Below are 20,033 nucleotides of genomic sequence, written 5' to 3'. Positions count from 1 at the left end.
AGTAAGAGTAAGAGTAAGAGTACATTATTCAGGAAACCAATTCCCTTATATTTACATTTGCAATATGAGCATGACAGGGTCAGATTTCTAATGTTTACATTTTTACTCTCTGTGGCACTAATGTTTTTTTTAATCTAAAGTCGCCTGAGTTATTCTTATTGGGGGTTTTTTATGTGTATGTGACTTTAAAGCAGCCCACTTGCTGATATGTTAAGGTGGTCCTGTTGGGTGTCACTGGGAGGTTAAACGAGGGGTAAATGAAGCGAGCTGTCCGGGGCCGGGTGCCCTCTCTTTACTCCCCGTCACATCAGTGAGAGTGCGCAGTGTCAGACCGGGCCAGCAGCAGCAGCGACGCATCATAGCACGTCTTTACGCACACTGGATGGACGGAGGCAGAGCCCCGGTCGAGGATGATGCTCACACCGGCTCAGGAGGGCTTTCTCTCGGGGTTTATTTATCAGGTAGCCGTGGTTTGGTCGCCGGTGCTGGTGTAAAATGCACTGGAGCAGACCGGGAGTGCTGGTCGGCCTAGCTGAGCTCGGCTGCTGCTGCTCGCCTTCGCCTCTCCCATTTCTATTCTAGGACTTTTTTATTGTAGCGTTATTATTTCCAGGTCAAAATCTCAGTTTCCTGTGCGGCTTGTTTGTACTAAAAATGGCCGGAGATGGCGGCGCTCTGAAGGATATCAATGAGATTAAATCCCAGTTCCGGACCAGAGAGGGCTTCTACAAGCTGCTCACCCTCTCGGACTCGCAGCAGCGGGGCGGCCTGCCGCGGGGTCCGTCCTCCGGAGCCACGCTGGGCCCCGGGGCTGGACCCGGTCCGATACCCGGCGGAGGGGTCGGTCTGCTGCAGGGGCCCGGGGCTGCCGCCGCCGCCGCTGCCGCCGCCTCTTCCTCTTCCAATGCCGCAGCCAACTCCTCTCCTGCGGGCTTCCTGCCGCCGGTCCGGGTCTCCATGGTCAAACTGCAGCCAGAAGACCCGAGCGAGGAGTCGGAGCGGGTGTGCTTCAACATCGGCAGGGAGCTCTATTTTTACACGTACACCAACATCAAGAAGGTGAGCCGATCTTCCCACCTCTCTCCAGCTCGGAATGACACATTGGATGGTCAGTGTTAGCTTAGCATGCTAGCCTGCACTGCTAATGTGATGCTGTTAGCTCGTATTTCGTCATCTTTTTAAACAGAGCCTCTCTGGCTGCTTGGGGTGCACAGAACTAGAAAACATGCACATATTATATTTGTTATGCAATGCAAAACGGGATGGATGATAATTTGTCTGAATAGAGAGTGATGGTGCATCATGCAGACGGATGCACAGTGACAGTGGAGGCTACAGGAGGCAACAGTGTTACTACAGAGCAGGAAGCAGCCAGGAGGCTCTGAAAGCTCTGCATTCAGTGCTTATTTTACTTGTTATCATGTGAACTGAAGACTGTTTATTCTCATTAATGCACTGTATTAATCTCTGCTAGTCATCAAATCATGCAGATTCAGTTTAGCTGTTACTGATCAAGATTGCAAGGTGAGTCAGGTAGCAGCAGGTGGTTTACAATGATGATGATTTTAAACCTGGAAACCTGAAACCTCACACTGCCTCTCCTGCTCTGCTGTCCCCTCATGGAGTACAATGATGTAAAAAGTCTATTATCAATATGAAAGTCATGTAACTGTCATCTGTGCTTTTGATCTATTACAACATTATTCATCAGAGGTCTACACGACAGAAAGCATGAATCAGATGTTTTTGTGACAACAGGGAAGCAGTAGTATCTGTGTTTGTTTGTCCTCCAGTGTCTCCTTTCAGGGCTTGTTTTTAGCATTGCTAGCATTCACCAAGGATTTTTAGAGAGCTGAAATTGCTTGCAGCGAGCTGCACCACTTGCCTCTTAATGAGGAATGCTAATAACCCATTTAGGAGGAACTGGAGGACAAACGTAAAAAGCTTCTCCTTTTAACCTGACACGGATCAATGAGGGAAACGTTGGAAATAACATCATTTGAATATTTCAAGGCTTTTCTGTTATTGCACACGGTCAGTTACAATTTTATATTAATGCTTTGCTGCGTCATAATGAAAATACTACTACTACTGCTACTATTACTACCACCAATTACTACTATATTAATACTACTACAAAACTACAGTAAATGTGGATATGTAGTTTGTCTTTTCAGGCAGCTTAACGCTCAACTCTTTGCAAATGACTTAATATTTTTAATCTTTCTTTTTCCAGGAAGTCTGATAAGATTAAAATCTCTTTTCAGAGGAATACATGACCAAGACAGCAGAGCAGTTACAGTAAAGTCAAATCATCAAAGCGCAGTGTTCACAATCATCTTTCTGAAGAAACCTCAGGGGGAGATGTTTGTGCTCAGTTTCTCGACACATTAAAGGCCCATCCTCAGACGGGCATTGCAATTAGCCAAGGCTGTAAATGCTGTAGTGAGAGGCATCAGTTTACTTGCTTCCTACTTGTCCCGATACAGATAAACATTAAATAAAATAATAAAATAAACTTTGAGGGTCTGATGTAAAGTTCATGTTTTTAGTTTGGAAACAGTGTAATTCAGACACTAAATTATTTCACAGTAGAAATAATTCTGGCCCTTAAAGAAGAATAATGAAACAGTTACATTACATTCAGTCGATGCCCCCACAGTGTCATCTGACAGGGGAGAATACTTTACAGTCCACCGTGTTGTTTGATTTTACTGGTTTTAATCAGTCGATCATAGTATGTTCAGCTGGTGTTCCAGCAGAGCTAACGTACGCTCACCTTCTCTTTGTACTTAAAGCACCATGACTGTTAACTCCAGCTTGTTAGAGGCATTATCGAGCACTTTGACACTGAGGCAGGAACTGTTGACTCTTTATATTCTTCTTTAACTTTTGCTAAGAAGAATCTTTATGTCTTTTTATGTCTTACTTTTGTAAAGCGTTCTCCATGTACAAACTATTCTTTTGCATACAATATGACAGCTTTGTTCGCCCTTTACAAAGATCATTCAGAAAGCGTTGAAGAGTTTTTCTCATCAGACTGTTCTGAAGGCGGTTATTCACTTTGAAACAGTCGTGTATCAGGTATTGCTGTATAATTGCAGAGGTGAGAAATTAGCTTGTCGGTCGTCTGTGATTGATGGAGGAAAAACTGAATGTTCTAATGACATTGACCAAGAACCTGTATTCATTATGGATTTGTCACATCTGAGCAAAACCTTATCTGCTTAATAGGTTCAGGAATAGAGCTGCTGAGACAGATGCAGGTGCATCTCAAATATTTTTAGTCTTTTATTGTTATTTTATTGTTTATTGATAATGATTTACTCTGCTTTAACTTCCAGTGATCATTAAGACTTTTCCTAATTTACCCTGAACTTGTTTGAATTGTTTCTTAGACCCTTATGTGCTGACCTTTGGCAGAGGTAGAGTAACGTAAAGATGGTATCTATTTATTTTTACTTTGGAAGACTTGATTTAGCTAACAGGCTGCTGAAACCTCATATTAGCTTCATCTAAACAAGGACCTTGGATTTTGCCCTCTTCACTTACACTTGCAGCTCATTATGAAGGGATTCCTTTGAACAGGAGGAAAGATCACAACTAAAGCCCTTTTCCCACCGGTCAAAAAACCGGTAACACACGTTTTTTTGCTTAGTGGGAAAGGTTACAATCGGCATTCAGACCCGGGTCAAATGACTCTGCAGTAGACCCGGGTAATTATCGCCTCGGCTCCGATCGGCAAGCAGCGCTCGAACGTCGTTCCAAATGTGTCGGTGCCGAGTTTGATACACAGACTGAATGAGTAATAGATACAATGAAGACCTAACCACCGTAACATCTTCACTGGTTACTAACCCTGTCTCCGTCTGTGACGTCAGACGGTGAAGCAGCAGAAAAGAGGCCGACAGGAGGATACTTCACTGGCAATGGGAAAAAAGACAATCAGCATCTATAAGCGGGTCTTCCCAAGTCTGAAAAACCTGCGTCAACGCGCTGAATTTATTTAAGGGGTATAACAAAACCTGTTTGGGAAGCTGACTGTCGTCTAAAGACAGACACATTAAAACATATGAACCAGTCCTGCTTTGATTTCTATCTTTGCAGTTATTAGTTTGTAAATGATGTCTTATTGGACACGATGAGTATCTTCTTTGCTGCAGTGTTTCATTAGTTTGATGTTTGATTGTGACGACCTTCCAGCTCGGTGAGGCTGTGTCTATTTGAAACTTGGCGTCAGTGAGAACAGTTTAATCAAGAACGACTCCAGCAAACCCTCAGAGATCAGCTGTGACCTTTCTGTGTGCTGTTCGTAGGTAGTACAATCACCTGAATGTCTCCACTCGTGCAGCCACGGATGATGCTCTTTAGTCTTTGTTGCTACCATTGGTTGAATTTCGGTTGATGGATCTCTTCCTGTATGATTGTTGAATTTCAGCACACAGCAGCTCCTCAGTGAAAGCCTTGCTGCTTCATTCTGACAGTGAAACTCCGTGTTTACCATCCATCTTTCTGTGGATAAAAAACATTTTTCCATCTGACTCTGCAGCTGCTGTGGAAATATCTCAATGTGACTTTTTGTCATCTTTGCTTCAAGATCATTTGTCAGAAAAAGAACAACATATCACCAAATGAAAAAAGGCCCAGTCCTGTAAGATCTATCGTCAGCAGATGTTTGTAACTGTTGTAAATAGTTTGGTGTGGTTTCATGCTTTTAAATGAATCATGCATGAAAAATAACCCCCTCAAAGACGTCTGAAAGTCCCTGAAACTTCTCTTGGCTGATTGTTAGTTCTCCTTTTCTGATCTGTCCACCTGCAGGCTGTCGACCTCAGTAAGCCCATAGACAAGAGGATCTACAAGGGGACTCAGCCGACGTGTCACGACTTCAACCAGTACTCGGCCACAGCGGAGAGTGTCGCTCTCATCGTGGGCTTCTCAGCCGGTCAGGTCCAGTATCTCGACCCCATCAAGAAGGAAACCAGTAAACTCTTCAATGAGGAGGTACAACATTTGATTTCCTCTGTTGCGATTAAAGCCTGCTTCAGTGCATGAGGAGTAATTTGTCATTCTTGTATAGATTTTTGTGCCCTACTTGCTGAGTTGTAGCCCAGAAATTCAGACACTTTCTCCAGCTTTGTTCCTCTAACGTGCTACGTCATTTTCACATTCTTTCACCTCGTCTCCTGATCGGCCTCGTTCTCTTTCTCCAATTAAATTTAAGAGATCCTGGTGTGTGTGTGTGTGTGTGTGTGTGTGTGTGTGTGCAGACTTTGTCTTTCCGTAATCTGTTCACCTCCCTTCTGTTGGATTTTCTTCTCTTATTATTTTTCTTTCCTCGTCTCCCACCCACCCTGCTTCTCTCTGTTGGCTCGGTCTTGTCTCGTCACCGTCTCTGCTGCAGCCTGTCTCCTGATCTCTGCAGACCCTCCCATGTGTCTGCTCTGCGTGTTCGTCTCTCAACACTTTATATTTAGTTTTTTCAGATCACACATTTTGCCAGCAATGAGGTGACTCAACGTAGTGTCCACATGAAAGCACAATGAACTGCAAAATCAAAGCCTTTGTAGTCTTTATTTTAATCTGTCTTTTAATCGTTTCTCATGAATTACTCTTCTTCTTCTTCTTCTTCTTCTTCCTGCCCTATTCCTTCCTCTGCTTCTCCACTTTCCCTCGGTCCACCTCCTTCCTGTTCTCCAGAGGTTGATAGACAAATCGAAGGTGACGTGTCTTAAATGGCTTCCCAAGTCGGAGAACCTGTTCCTGGCCTCCCACGCCAGCGGCCACCTCTACCTCTACAACGTGGACCATCCTTGTGGCACCACGGCCCCGCAGTACTCTCTGCTGCGTCAGGGCGAGGGCTTTGCCGTCTACGCCTGCAAAACCAAGACACCGCGCAACCCGTTGTTACGATGGGCCGTGGGTGAGGGAGGCTTAAACGAGTTTGCTTTCTCCCCGGATGGCGTGCATGTGGCGTGCGTGGGCCAGGATGGCTGCCTGCGTGTCTTCCACTTTGACTCGATGGAGCTGCAGGGCGTGATGAAGAGCTACTTCGGAGGACTTCTTTGCGTGTCGTGGAGTCCTGATGGGAAATATCTCGCCACAGGTGGAGAGGATGATCTTGTTACTGTCTGGTCATTTGCAGAAAGCCGAGTGGTTGCAAGAGGTCACGGCCATAAATCATGGGTCAATGTGGTGGCATTTGACCCCTTCACAACTTCCCTGGAGGATGAGGAGCCAATGGAGCTTAGCGGCAGCGAGGAAGACCTCCACCAGGGGGCACCAAATAACTCCATGCACTTCGGCCGGGTCAGAACGAGCAGCACGTTGTCGCGTCTTTCTCGGCACAGCTCTAAAGGAGGCGGTTCTGCGTCCGTTACGTACCGGTTTGGCTCGGTGGGGCAGGACACGCAGTTCTGTCTGTGGGACCTGACGGATGACGTGTTGTACCCACGTCTGCCGCTGACCCGCGCCTTTACTAACACTTTTGGGCCCTCGCTGTCCAACTCTGGCAGTGTTGCAGTCAACAGCACCTCAGTTGGGGGAGGAAGTGGAGGTGTTGAAGGGCACCATCACCCACCGAACACTAACACCGGCACCTCCAACCCACCAACGCTGCCCTTACCGCTTCCCCGCTCCCTTTCTCGCTCCAACTCTCTGCCCCACCCTGCTGTCGCCAACGCCTCCAAGGGTCAGGGCACGACGGAGGGCAGCGGGGGAGGAGGAGGAGGGGGAGGTAGCAGCACTGGAGGAAACAGCACCCCGTTCAGCATCGGCCGCTTTGCCACGCTGTCACTCCAGGAGCGCAAGTCGGACAAGTCCGGGTGCGGCAGTGGGGTGGAGAAGGAGCACAAGAGGTACCACAGCCTGGGCAACATCAGCAAAAGCAATGATAAGATCAACGTAGCGCCGAGGAGCAACCGGCTGGACGCTGCCAAGGTCCTGGGTACCACGCTGTGCCCGCGCATGCACGAGGTGCCGTTGCTGGAGCCGCTGGTGTGCAAGAAGATTGCACATGAGCGGCTGACCGTCCTGGTGTTCATGGACGACTGCATCATCACAGCCTGCCAAGAGGGCCTCATCTGCACCTGGGCGCGGCCGGGGAAGGCGGTATGTCTGCTGCTCACTCTTTCAGTAGGGAAACATTGGATTGTGAAAACATTAAAGGGAACTTTTTAAATATGCCTTATTTTAATTTGTTTTCATGAAATGATTAATGGGTCCAATTAAATAACTCATTTATCATAAAATGATTATGAACCATTAGCATACTTGTAATTGGTTTTCAGAGTAAAGTGACATTTTTATCAGTAAAACTAAGAACTTTAAGCTCAGCGGTATTCTTCAAGTGTTTTGGCTCACAGGTCAGAGATCTGTTGAGTATTTGTTTCAGCGGGTGGATATCTCATCCTGCACCTCTTCAAAAGCAAAACAAATGATTCAACAGGAGATGATTTTATCTCTGCTCCCCAGAAAAAATGGCTTTTGTTTTATCTTCCAGCACTAAAAAGTGGAGGATAGATTTTTATGGTGTGATCGTCCCTGGTGTCTAACTCTCCTTCATGTTTTTGTCTCTGTTCAGAACTTGACAGCACAGAACGGGAACTCTCCGAGCGGCACGGTGGTATAGCTGGAGGAGAAGCTTTGCACTCATCCCTCCCTCCTCCTTCTCCTTCCTCGTCCTTCATCCTCCCCTCTCAGTCCAACCATCTCTTCACTGATCCACGAACATGTCTGATTAGGGGCCAAATTCCTGAGACAGTACTCTACCTACCACTGCAGTATTAAACCGTCAGTATAACCCTCTGAACCAGCCATGACCCAGACCCTGATCCCGACTGATCTTACTCCCATGGTGGCCTCAGAGGTGGGAAACACTTCCTGAATCATCGGTACATGTAGTATTACTCTAACATTACTTCAATGAATTTATGACATCTTCAGGTAAAGTTACAAAGTTAGGGGGCAGTTTTAGGAACTACATGTCCTTGAATAGATGAAAGCTAGCGTAGCAGCTATTTAGCCTTTAGCTCTGCTTGTGCTCTGTCTCAGTTTGGATACTTCCATTAGTACTCAGCCATGAAGTGCACTGTGTATAGGATGTACTGTGTAGTTGCTAAGTACGCAAATTTTGACAAGATAGTGTGTCTCAAATGAAGGACAGTCGTTGTACACCTAATGCACATGACGATCACAACATTTAACTGCTTTTTCTTCTTTTTAAAAGCGTTTCTGCCAACAAATGACCTCAACAGTCACCTGCCAAAATATCTGTCTTAAGAACAATTAATGTGCTGTAACTTTCTTTCGTCTGCGCCGCGGCGGATCAGACGACCTGAAAGCGATCTGAAAGTCTGATTCCTGACGTTATTATGGTGCTCAGCAGTGGGACGGAGCAACACTGTGTTTAGTCTTCAGGGAGGGTTTCCCACCTCGTGCCACTGTGGGAATAAAGTTTGTTCCCAGTCCCTCGGCCCTCTGCCGTCACTGCAGCCCTCCGTGTTTCTCTGCAGAACGACTGCATTAAACAGCAGAGGTGGTTTATCCTTTATCTGCAACCCTGAAGCAACACGGGGCGAACAGCAGGCTCAGCCTCCATTCGTCCTTCGTCCGATCCCTCCTGTTTCCCCTTCATGCAAAGACACTGCGAAAGCCACGGCCGTTGTATTTAAGTTATTTATTTTATCACAAGACTGTGTAGTAATTTATAATGTAAATACTGAAAATACTCTATAAATACAAATGGACAAACGTGTATGGACATAATGACTTGACAGCAAGGAAGTGAAGACAAAAGGAAAGATGAAGAATATTAATATATGAAGATCCTTCTATTGTACATAGCAACCACAGTTAAAACTGAATGTCTGCTGTTTTAGGGAACTTGAAGATGTCAATGTGTTTTTATTTCGTGTGATAGAGTTTCTCCAGTTTGTCCCTGAACGCGAGCTGGGTTTCATCCGTCGACAGGCGGACGCATTTCCAGTGTAACTTTTTTGGACCCTCGTCGAGCACAGAGAGCAATATTGGGAGCGGCTGCTGGCTGTACGTCTCAGCTGAAGTTAATCTGATGATAATGCTGCTGAACATCCTGCGCAGACAAACAGCATCTTAATGAATAACTCAGCTCACGAACAAACACACACTCTTGCACATTCCGAACGTACACCGGCTCACTCACACACACACACACACACACACACACACACACACACACACACACACAATCCCCTCATGGTGTAGCATCATGTATTCTGTGTCTTGGACTCCATTCCTGTTGCACCTGAATTGCCTCTTGCAGGAATTTGCACATTCAATAAATCCACAGTCCATCCTGAGCTGCCATGAGCGACACGTGGGGTGTTATTGTCTCGATGATCTGACCTCTGTGCAGAAACAGTTCCTACAATCCACAATTCACCAGATACTTTTGTTTCAGAGTATTTAATAAGTGTCAACTTCAAACGAGATGCTCGTTCACTTTGTGATTTCAGTTCTGCTTATTGTTTTAAGAAAAGCAAACACAATTTGTTGCAAGAAATAACTACCTATATGTCAGCAGAACTGGGCTGCCTGCCTGCCACAACCCTGCAGCAAACAGTACTTTGTAATTACTTTAGGTTAAATATAAATTGAAGAAGAAAAAGAAAATCCTCTGTCTTGTACGGAAGCCGTGAGAGGCGAGTTAGTAAGTCTCAGTCTGATCTATTTTTTTCTTTGCCGTGTTTCAGACTTTACAACAGATTCAAGTTTTTCCAGGATCATTTTTTAAATTGCTTTTTGTTTTGTGGTGTTTGTTGTCTCTGAACACGTAATACTCATTTTGGCCACAGACAGGATGCATCTCATCATGACTATATTGTTTCTTAAACACAGCACACATGAACCTTTCTATTAAGAGAAAATAAACTTGAGAAAGTCTGAATGTCCTATTCAGAATATAGGGAAGTGTTTCCTCTTCTAACTAAAATAAATAATACAACAGCAACAATACTTTTTTCACCCACTAAAACTTTATTTCCACCTTTTTCACTGATGGAAACAATAAAAAGGAATATAAAAGGATTATCCCGAAAACCTGTTTTAACCATAAACCTTTTTTCTCACTTCCCTCTTTGGGCTTCCGTACTCTTCCATACACGTCATGCACATATTGAATGTTTGCATTTATACATTTGTCTTGGCTGGAGTTAGACATGCAAACATTAGCTGTTTCTGAGGCATTATAAATATGACTGTGGGCATTCAAACTCCACATTCCTGTACCATGCTGCGTGAAATGCTTTATCATGTTAGTCAAACTTCTTGGCCGGATAACTGATGTCCAGTTTTGCTTTTAACTTCAATATTCAGTCCAACATGACTTCATATCAGCTTGTTTATGTTCTCAAGGCTATGCTGGGTGACAGGGATGTACTATCACTGCAAACAAACATCTGTTCAGATAAATTGCAATGAATTCTTGTTCAGACATTTATGGTTAACCAAGGAGAAGTTCTTCTGACTTACCCTGTCTTTAAATGTGTAGCGTTAGCATGCTGATGTTAGCATTAACTCAACACCCAAAATGCTGCCAGTCTGCTTACATCACCTTGTACACCTGCAGTGATCTCACCCATGCGAAGCTGTAGCTCACACACGTTTTCCAAACCTTGACAACAGAACTTTGGTTCACTGGAAAACAGTTAAATGAAAGAGAAAGCATTTTAATAAAGTAGTCAAAATCAGAGGCACTTCTTGATAGTGAATCTAATTCCTCGCTGGTAATCAACACACCTGCTCACCAAACTTTGTGTGATCCTCTTGGAAACGATCAACAAGAGAGAAAGTTCTGCTGAGGTGTTTCTGAACCGTGCTTCCACGTGTGTCATAGCTCAATACCAGCTGAGGGCTCATAGTGCGGAAAGCTGGCAGTTTTTTTTATCAGCTTTGTGTTTTTTATAACATTTTTGTGCTGTAGAGCCACCTGTCTGACATAAACATCCTATAAATAGCAGAAACAGCACTGCAGGAGCCAAGGTTATGCCCTTGGAGCGACAGAAAAACACTGTGTTTGAGCCCGTGTGTGGGTGTTGCAGGCAGCCCATAGACTCAGCTCTGAGTGTATCTGAGCTCCTGAGCTCTGGGGTCAAACTCAGCGTAAAGGTTAAATTAATGCTTCACCACAAAGTCTGAGATAAGAGGAAAACTCGATCTGCTCTCATTAGATGTTAAAGGAATATTTAACCATAATATGATCTCAACACGGACAGATTTAAAAGTTTGGATTTCCCCCAAAAGGTTGTGTTTCTCAGATTGAAGTTACTCTGTGAACAGATTTCGTTTGTTCGTTCTGTAAAAGCTGCTCTCACTTGGCGTCATTTTGGAACAAATTTTTCTATTTTGATGAACCGGAGGTCACAGAGGGAGGTGACGGCGAAGAACAGAGTAAACACCAGATAACTGAGACCTATGAGCACTTAACTGAACAAGAAGCTTGTAGCCCTGCATGACTTTAATCCACCTCTCACCTCCACAGTTTGCTGTGTCTGAGCAGAAAGTACAAAAACAAACAGCTTTGAGTGCAATGAGAAAAAAGTTTTGATGCCACGTTTTCCTCTTGAAGTCACGTTCTGCACAGAAACGACCCAAACTTTCAGCACAGAGGGAACAAATGTCAGTCCACAAACAACATGTTAATTTTGTCTTTTATTTTTATTGAAGTTGTTTTTTATTTCAGATTTATTTTTCATATTGTTTTTATGTGTGCATGTGTGTATGTCTCTCCATTAACACCATACAGTTAGCACATGTAAGGATGTACTCACACACAAACACACACACCACATCACTGACGCTTTCACACATGTTATGCCTGATCTGGTGGAAGTTAGAGGCAGAATGACGTCACTGTATCCAGTTTGTATATGGAGATCTGTTATTAAAACATTAAACCTGAAACAATCGTGTGTGTGTGTGATTTAGCATTGAGCTGATGTTGCCTCCATAAATTGGACTTTTAATTAAGATAGACTTTATTGATAAGATGAATATAATTACATTATTCTGCTTTTACAATAAACAAATAGGAGGGAATTCATTCTAGTTTTAAAAACATTTCTAGTGATGATATAAAAGGTTACTGGAATTGACACAAACACTAATTATAACTGAATTAATTATGGAACAAATCCATTAAAGTACAATCACGTTTGCTGTTGAGAATTCAAAGTTGGCATTTTATCACTGCAACTTGCAATAGTTGAGCTTCAGTTAAAACAACTTTATTTCCAGGCGTAACTGAAAGAACGCTCACTCATACATCTCTAAACTATTCATTCATCAAAATTACCTCTGTCTCTCACTGGTGACCGGCAGAGGGCGTCACAGACAAACACAGGCAGTTTCACTTCCTTGCTGCACTTGTGGAGGAAGAAAAACGACGCTTTCAGCCGAGAAAACACGAAGGTTGTCGAGGTGAAGCGAGGCGTGGCATTGGAGCGGCTCCTTCCGTTCGTTCATGATGACGTCAAGCCAGAGGCAGTCGGTAAGACCGGAACCTGAATTGAGCGTAAAAATAAAAGCCCTGAGTTGTAGCTTGCTGTTGTAGAGTTTGCGTATTCGTCTTAATAAACACGTGATCACCAAACTCACTACGTTACTGACTTGAAGACAGTGATACTAGCCCAATGGGACTTTTATTTTGAAAATGAGCGGAAGCAGCGCTTTACATAGTATTTAACTTGATGGACAGATGAGGGTTTGGTTTGTACAGTCTTGTCATGCCAGGATAAACAATAATAAAAAGCGTAGTCGCAGCTCAGTGTGCAGTTTGAACATGGAGGAGAACGAAGAGAGCGCCCCAGTGAGACGGTAAGACTGGTTCATTTATATATTTAACGTGTTTTTAATCCGGGTTTTATTTCAGTCAACTTTCAGACACGAGTCCTACTGAGCCGTGAAAAAATACAGCGGAAATAACAGTGCCCGTGATCATAATGCAGACTGTTTAATGATGTTTGATAAATATGTGTATTCAATGTTTATTTAACCAAAACAGCTGTTAGAGATTTGAATCCTGTTTAATATAGTTTCTGATCTCTGCAACAGACATGCTTTTTAGTGTGAAACATTATGTTACTTCTATCCTTTAAACGAAAGGTTTTGGTTTGTGTGAGGTTATCAGTAGTGACCTCACAGGAAAGTAAACTTAATTTCTGGTTACCTTAGATCAGAAGTTTTCCTTGGATAGCGTGTTTAATCTGTGATGTATCCTGTGTTGGTGCTAAATCCACAGCAGCCTTTGTTCATGCATCACACTGCTCATGAGTGTAACTACAGGGAGTTTGCTTCACTCATATTTCATGTTTTTTATTTGTCAAGCTGGCACATAGAAGGACCCTTACTATGAATTAAATAGAACCTGAAATATGCACACGTTGAATTCTAGTAGCCTACATGTTCATTTATGTTTGGCTGTGTGGACCTGCCTCTCAGTGTCCTTTTTACCCATCCATCTGATACAGAAGCATCGCTTTGTTTCTCTATCAGAGAGCGTGGTGACCAAGAGGACAAAGTTTGTATAAAATGGAGCTTATTGCGTGATATCAATTAAGAAGTACCTGGCAGGTGACTTCCACAGCCTGTAAATAGAGGTGTCCTTGATCATTTCAGTCCCACATCACACTTTGCTTTGAGATGTTCAGTTTAGATTTCCATATCTGGGTTTGATTTAGGCTTGGAGCCATTTTTAAACCACTACTAGTGTTTAATGCAAACAGTGGAGCTGGGAATAGCTGTGGGAGTGAACTCACACTGAGAGGACATGAGGGTGAATGTCTGCACCGTCACTGGTCTGCACACACAGGACCTGAGAGGAACCCACTCAGCTGGTACAACCTGCTGCTAACAGGGTGGGTCACACAAACATACAGTGATATAATGAAAGGGTCCCGCCATGTGGCTCATGTGTTGTCATTCTCGCTGTAACAGCAGATTTCTATGAGGGTTGACACAAGGACATCAGCGTACTCGCATCGAGTAACTGGATATTGGTGAAAATATTTAGCTGAATACCGATCTACAAAAAGAATCACTGGTTGCAGCTAATTATTTTTAACTAGAAACATTTAAATTTTCATTAAAAGCTCCAAAAAACAGTTTTACAGTCAGTTTGAAAGTTTCATCATGGTCTGTTTTTGATGCAAAGTGTGGGAAAAGTCCTTTTCATGTCTTTATGGTGCAGTGTAATAATACCCCAGTGCTGATCAACAAAACAAGCTGTAAATTATTATTTTAAGAGCTTCATAATAAGGCCGTAGAAATACAGTAGTAGCAGCTGTCGTTTCTTCTAGAACATTTGGAACAGCTGTCGTCAAATTCAGTCCAGAATATTTTGGTGTCATCGTATCAGTGGGAAAAGGATTAAAGGCCGTGTGTGTGTGTGTGTGTGTGTGTGTGTGTGTGTGTGTGTGTGTGTTTGTGTGGCCATGTGCCGTCACACACTTTACTTCTCTTTGTTTTAGTGAACAGTTTGTTCCAACCAAACCAAGGTCACAATCATCTGTTATTCAGACGTTTAAACTCTGAGAGTCAGCAGGGAGGTCTGCTCTGTGTGCAGCACACTCCCTCTCTCTCTCTCTCTCTCTCTCACTCTGTCTCTCTCTCCCTCCCTCCCTCTCTCTCTCTCCCTCTAGATGAGGACAGTAGAGGACATAATGTTCTCTGTACGTGGTGGTTATCCTTTGCAGTTCACACACACACCTGCTCGACAGATTACAGTGTGCGCGTGTGTGCGTGCGTGTGCGTGTGCGTGTGCGTGTGCGTGTGCGTGTGTGTGTGTGTGTGTTAAAGACACTGAAGCTTTATTTAGATTTAGCACATGTTGTCTGTGTGTGTGTGTGTGTGTGTGTGTGTGTGTGTGTGTGTGTGTGTGTGTGTGTGTGTGTGTGTGTGTGTGTGTGCGCGTGTGTGTGTGTGTGTGTTTGTCTGATCATTCTCTGCATGTCATCAAAGTCTGTGTGTTGGAGAACAAACTGTATATACTGAATGAAATGTAAAAACGTGCCCACACACACGCACACACACGCACACACGCGCATATACACACACACACACACACACACACACACACACCCACACACCCACACACCCACACACCCACACACACACACACACACACACACACATACACACATACACACGCACACTCAGATTGAGCAATGGGAAAGGCCCACAGTGCGGTCTTGCCCTGTGAGTGAGGACACTCTGTTCTCTGAAGCTCCTCCCAGCTCACACACTCGTGTTGCTGCTGTTTCACAGAGAGAGTGAGCGTGTGTGACGGCGTCATATTACAGCTGTATTATGAAAAGTGGAAGCAGTAATGGTTCTATTAACAGGAGAGTTTGTAACACTACAAACAGCAGCATGTTAGTTAGCAGTTAGTGATGAGGTTGATGCACTTTTTTTTCACATTTTCTAAAATCGTATAAGATTATAATTTGCACACAAATGTTCCATTAGGACTGAAACTTTCAGATATTTTCATTGTCCATAAATCTGACATCTGTCGTCTTTGACTGTCTGCTCAATAAATACCAGGAACTATAAAATATGTCCACGGCCAAGATGACATGTTGAAATGTTTTTGCAGACCAGTTGTTAAAAATCCAATTGTTGATCGTTTAAATAATTTCTAATTTATTTGCTGTTAGTCGACTAATTGTTTAATCTCTATGATCCTGACAGCACAGTGCTCAGATTCTATGTCTGATAGTAGCATAGCATTGATATTGGTATCTGATATTCTCATAGTTCCTTAATATCTCTGGGGGGCTGCACGGGGGTGCAGTGGTTAGTGCTGTTGCCTCACAGTTAGAAGGTTCCTGGTTTGAATCCCTGCTCAGACGTAGTGGGCCTTTCTGTGTGGAGTTTGCATGCTCTCCCCGTGCATGCGTGGGTTCCCTCCGGGTCCTCTTCAGCCGTCCTCCAACAGTCCAGAGACATGCTCACTAGGTTTGTTGGTGACTCTTGGTTGGTAGTAACTTAAATTTCAATGAGTATTAACTTCAACAATCCATCGCAGAAACACTGAAGGGATTTGTTTTTAACTTGAACTTCACTTTCAGGTGTTAAAAGACGAACGTGAAACTGTTTCTCATTTCTGATCCTGTAAAACATTTAATGGCTTCTTAGATTTACCTCATGACTGCTTTGCGGGTCATGACCCCCAGGAGACACTTCCTCCCAAAGTCAACAGCAGTGGGAACATGTGAAAAACAAAGAACAGGTGGTGACAGGTGAGAGGACATGATGAGGAGAAGCATTTTTAAGACATACAAACAGGTAGCACGAACAATGTGAAGGAGGCACCCTGTTGGGATACAAATATACTGAAATACAGATAATGAAATTTAAACAGTCTTTGGCTCCATCAATGAGTTAGGAGGGAGGTGTGTGTGCTTCTGGTCGACGTGTGTGTGTGTTTGTGGGAGATACAGTTTATCAGCCTGTACATGTGCTGAGCTTCCTGTCCTGTCAGAAGCTGCTGCCAGCATGTTGGGTATCACACTGCACACTTGACCTTTAAACTGTTAGTGGTGAGGGGACTCCTGCAGAATGTATTTACACACAGGATGTGACAGATGTTGTGCTGACACGTCTGCCTGCAGGACTCTGCACACAGGCGACGTGTTGTGCTGTAAATGCAGTCTGATGTATTTTTAACCTAAGATGATTCAACAACATGAGTCTGGAGCGATCCTGCAGCTGTGTCTGAGCTCAGAGAGAGTCAAAGTCTGCCTGCATGTCCTTACAGTCAGTGATGAGGGCGGATCAGCACAGTGATGAGTAAGGGCGTGTTTCCATGTTACTGTAACCAAATGTACTTTTGGATGTTGATCACACGTTTTAGCAAGAGAACAGGAGGCCTTGGCCGATATATGAAGTGACTCTTAATCTGAATCAAAAGGTTTTTTGAAGGTTTTGGCTGCAATAAGAAAAGTGACGCTCTTATGTTTGTAGTTCAGATGAGCCCTGATCCGTTCTGTGAGTAAAAGTCAGCCATAAGAGATTTAATGTTATCCTCTGATGGAGCAGCAACTGTATAAATCCCACCTCAGATATTCTGCAGAGAATAGTGTCATAACAGTGAAACAGGGTGAGGACACAGAGAGGGGTTCTGTGTCAGTCTGCAGGAACATTGTGTGCTTCAGTGTGAATAACAAAGGAAAGACTCACTGAACCACAACATTTCAGTCCTGACAGGTGAAATCAGTCGCAGATGTGACTCTGCTGAAGTTTATTTCCTGCGTTAAGTGTTTCTCAGCCGTCAGATTTTCTGCTCGTAAACACGTCAGCTTTAATGTGCACCAAACATCTGAGCTTGTTTTCCTTTTCAAACTCTTTTATTTGATGTTTACTGTCTTCATTAAAGCTCACTGTTTGACGTCTTATCATGTCACCATCACAGACAAGACTTCTGACTGTCCATGTGTGGCTGAATGATCTACTGACAGATCGTGATGTCAAGTCATTTAATCTTTGTAGCCCTGAATCCCCTGACAGGGTGACACCCTCAACCAGCCTTCAACCTGTTTGACACAGAAAACAATCTTTAAAAGGAGAACAGAGAAAATTATTCTACTCACAGAACAACCAGTCACACAAAATAGTTGGGTTTTTTTAAAGACAAAACACTGACATGCCCTAACAAGTGCATAATTACGGACAAACGCAGCCCAACATCCCTGTGAAAAACAAACAACTCAGTTAGACAGAAAACAAAACGTTTCAGAACTCCCACAGACACACGCGTACAAACAAGGAAGGAAATGAATAAGTCAATAAATAAATATTTAAGTGCATTCTATTCAGCAAAATACTTTTAATATGGAGGAACAAATAAACGAGTTTATGTTAAATTAAAAGAGTTCTGTTTGGAGCAAAGATTAGGAACTGTATCGTATCACACGCTGTGTTTGACTGTCAGCTTCTGCTCAACAGTCACCACTGAGACGTTGTTCTGAACTTGTATTCAGCTGCTATAACGTGCTGTGTGCTTGATGTGCTCAGAGGAAGTGTTTGATATAAGGGTCATGTTTCATTTCTGAGTGACTCGACGGACCTCATGCTGGTGAGACGTGAACCTTCCTGTTATTGTTGCCGATATGTTCCTCTTCTCACTTTGTTTACTCCGTCCAGTGAAAGTGCTGATGCTTGTTGCGTCTAATTTCATTGGCTTGCATAACCACCAACTGCTTTTATCTGGTCAGCATGTGTTGTTTGATATGGGTCAAGCAGAACAGAGCGGAGCGAGGAACGAAGAGAGAGAGGGAGAGGGAGGAACGGACAGACAGAGAGGAAGGGAGGGAGGGAGGGAGGAGGGTCTGGACCGTCTCCCAGCGGCTCAAATAAATAACATTCTGTTCTCTGCAGTTTTGGACATTTTTGCTCTCAGCTCTGTTCTAGTTCTGAAGACAAATATGCAGCCATGTTTACGGAGCTGAACTCTGCTCGGGTCAGGAAGGTCATAGGGTCAGGAAACTCCATGATGTGAATGTGTTTTAACTTCACCACAAACATCAGGGGTTACGTGGTTACCAGGAGAGAGGACAGTTTGATCATAAAACACAGAGATCTTTCGAGTTTGATCATAAGTTTTAGATAAATATGACTTAAAGTGGACGTGAAGAAATCCTGCAGGAATGTCAGAGACTATAAAACCGCAGATTATTATCACAGACTTTAAATGAGACTCTAAAGGACAAAAGTTAAGGTGTTTGTTGTGAACACACAATCATACTGAATGTACTCAACATCTCCGACCATGTTTCCAAAATCCAGAGACTGAAAGATAAACACTTTGACAAACTCTGTGCTGGTCTTTGTTTTTATCTCACTTCAACTCTTGTTTTTCTCCCGACTTTCCCACATTCTCTCTCTCCCCTCCTCTTCTGCTCTCTCACCCTCTCCACCTTTTTTTTCTCTAATCTCATGATTCCTTCATTCCTTCAAATTTGTCCCTGTTTTCTTTTCACTTCTGTAAAATGTTCTCTTCTTCTGTCCTTGTTTTCACCCCTGTTGATCCTGCCCCTGCCCCTCTCTTCCTCCCCATCCTCCTCCTCATCCTCCTTTTACAGGAACAGTTCGGAGCAGAGGAAGCTGCGTTCTCGTGACGCAGCCCGATGTAGGCGGAGTAAAGAGACGGAGGTGTTTTATGAGCTCGCCCGTACTTTGCCCCTCCCCCGGCGAGTCTCCACCCACCTGGACAAAGCCGCCATCATGAGAGTCTCCCTCAGCTTCCTGTTGCTGCGCCGCCTCCTCCGACCAGGTGAGAAACACATGATCAGGTTTTTGTTAAACTTTAGTGCAATATGCCTTGTCACTGGAAAGACACACAGGTAAACTATCACCCACTGTCAATAAAGGATATATAGGTTATAGGAAACAGGCACATAAACTGAAAAGGACACTAAGTTTTCATCAACGCTGTTCTGTCGGGTTGTCTTTACAGGAGAGATTCAGAAAGAGGAGTCTAAAGAGGAGAAGGAGGAGGAAGATCCAATGGACACTTTCTACCCACAGGTGCTGGCCGGCTTCGTCATGGTGATGAGTGAGGAGGGAGACATGATCTACCTGACAGAAAACGTCAGCACACACATCGGCATCACGCAGGTAAAGAATGATGATTAGTTTCAACATTTTGGTAAAATAAACTTTTTTTTCAATCATTTCAAACTGTTGGTTTTAAGTCCCACACACAGAATATTAACTGTTGCAGTCACTGAGACGAGCTTGTGATAAGTCAGCATCTTAGTTTTCTCTTTACACTCTGCAGGACGTAAATGAGACGATTCATCACTTTAATGACAAAAAAGAGACTAAGAATTAATTTCCCCTGACTTCAGATTAATTAAACTTCAGAAGAAGGATTTTATAAGGAGAACCGCAGCGTCATCAGAGTAACTGAAAATGTGATTTTCATTAAGATAAATTGTTCCCTGACTGCTCCTTGGCTCTAAATGTTACTCCACTGTCTGAGTCTCAGCGACTGT

At 43.7% G+C, this 20,033-nt stretch overlaps 2 protein-coding genes across 4 annotated transcripts in view; both read left to right on the top strand.

The window, feature by feature from the left end:
- The first annotated feature begins 392 nt into the window (after positions 1-392).
- LOC138597100 (WD repeat-containing protein 20) lies at positions 393-11,931 on the top strand. 3 transcript variants are annotated; one of them, XM_069668636.1, is made up of 5 exons: positions 393-778; positions 914-1,059; positions 4,822-5,004; positions 5,701-7,110; positions 7,583-11,931. In XM_069668636.1, exons 1-5 carry the CDS (start codon positions 655-657, stop codon positions 7,628-7,630), a joined length of 1,911 nt encoding a protein of 636 aa, XP_069524737.1. In that variant the 5' UTR covers positions 393-654; the 3' UTR covers positions 7,631-11,931. The 3 variants fall into 3 exon arrangements, with proteins under 3 accessions (XP_069524737.1, XP_069524736.1, XP_069524738.1); XM_069668637.1 differs by having other exon boundaries at positions 601-778; positions 5,701-7,134; positions 7,598-11,931; XM_069668635.1 differs by having other exon boundaries at positions 393-1,059.
- Positions 11,932-12,744: 813 nt separating this feature from the next.
- hif1al (hypoxia inducible factor 1 subunit alpha, like) overlaps positions 12,745-20,033 on the top strand; it is a 13,514-nt gene continuing 6,225 nt past the window's right edge. Inside the window, exons 1-3 of the mRNA XM_069668116.1 lie at positions 12,745-12,852; positions 19,119-19,309; positions 19,493-19,653. Coding sequence (XP_069524217.1) covers positions 12,818-12,852; positions 19,119-19,309; positions 19,493-19,653 — 387 coding nt within the window. The 5' untranslated portion in view covers positions 12,745-12,817. The remainder of the gene's footprint in view (positions 12,853-19,118; positions 19,310-19,492; positions 19,654-20,033) is intronic.

The sequence above is a fragment of the Semicossyphus pulcher genome, unplaced genomic scaffold, assembly GCF_022749685.1.
Source record: "Semicossyphus pulcher isolate SPU_LCO1_2020_fin unplaced genomic scaffold, fSemPul1.0.p SCAF_19, whole genome shotgun sequence".
Lineage (NCBI taxonomy): Eukaryota > Metazoa > Chordata > Actinopteri > Labriformes > Labridae > Semicossyphus > Semicossyphus pulcher.
The sequence above is the reverse complement of the archived record's forward strand: the minus strand, read 5'-3'. Positions and strand labels throughout refer to the sequence as shown.

Coding starts and splice junctions, on each gene's coding strand:
- LOC138597100 (XM_069668635.1), top strand. CDS start 655: ATGGCCGGAGATGGCGGCGCTCTGAAGGATATCAATGAGATTAAATCC. Junction 1,060..4,821: donor CGTACACCAACATCAAGAAG/GTGAGCCGATCT, acceptor GTCCACCTGCAG/GCTGTCGACCTCAGTAAGCC. Junction 5,005..5,700: donor GTAAACTCTTCAATGAGGAG/GTACAACATTTG, acceptor CCTGTTCTCCAG/AGGTTGATAGACAAATCGAA.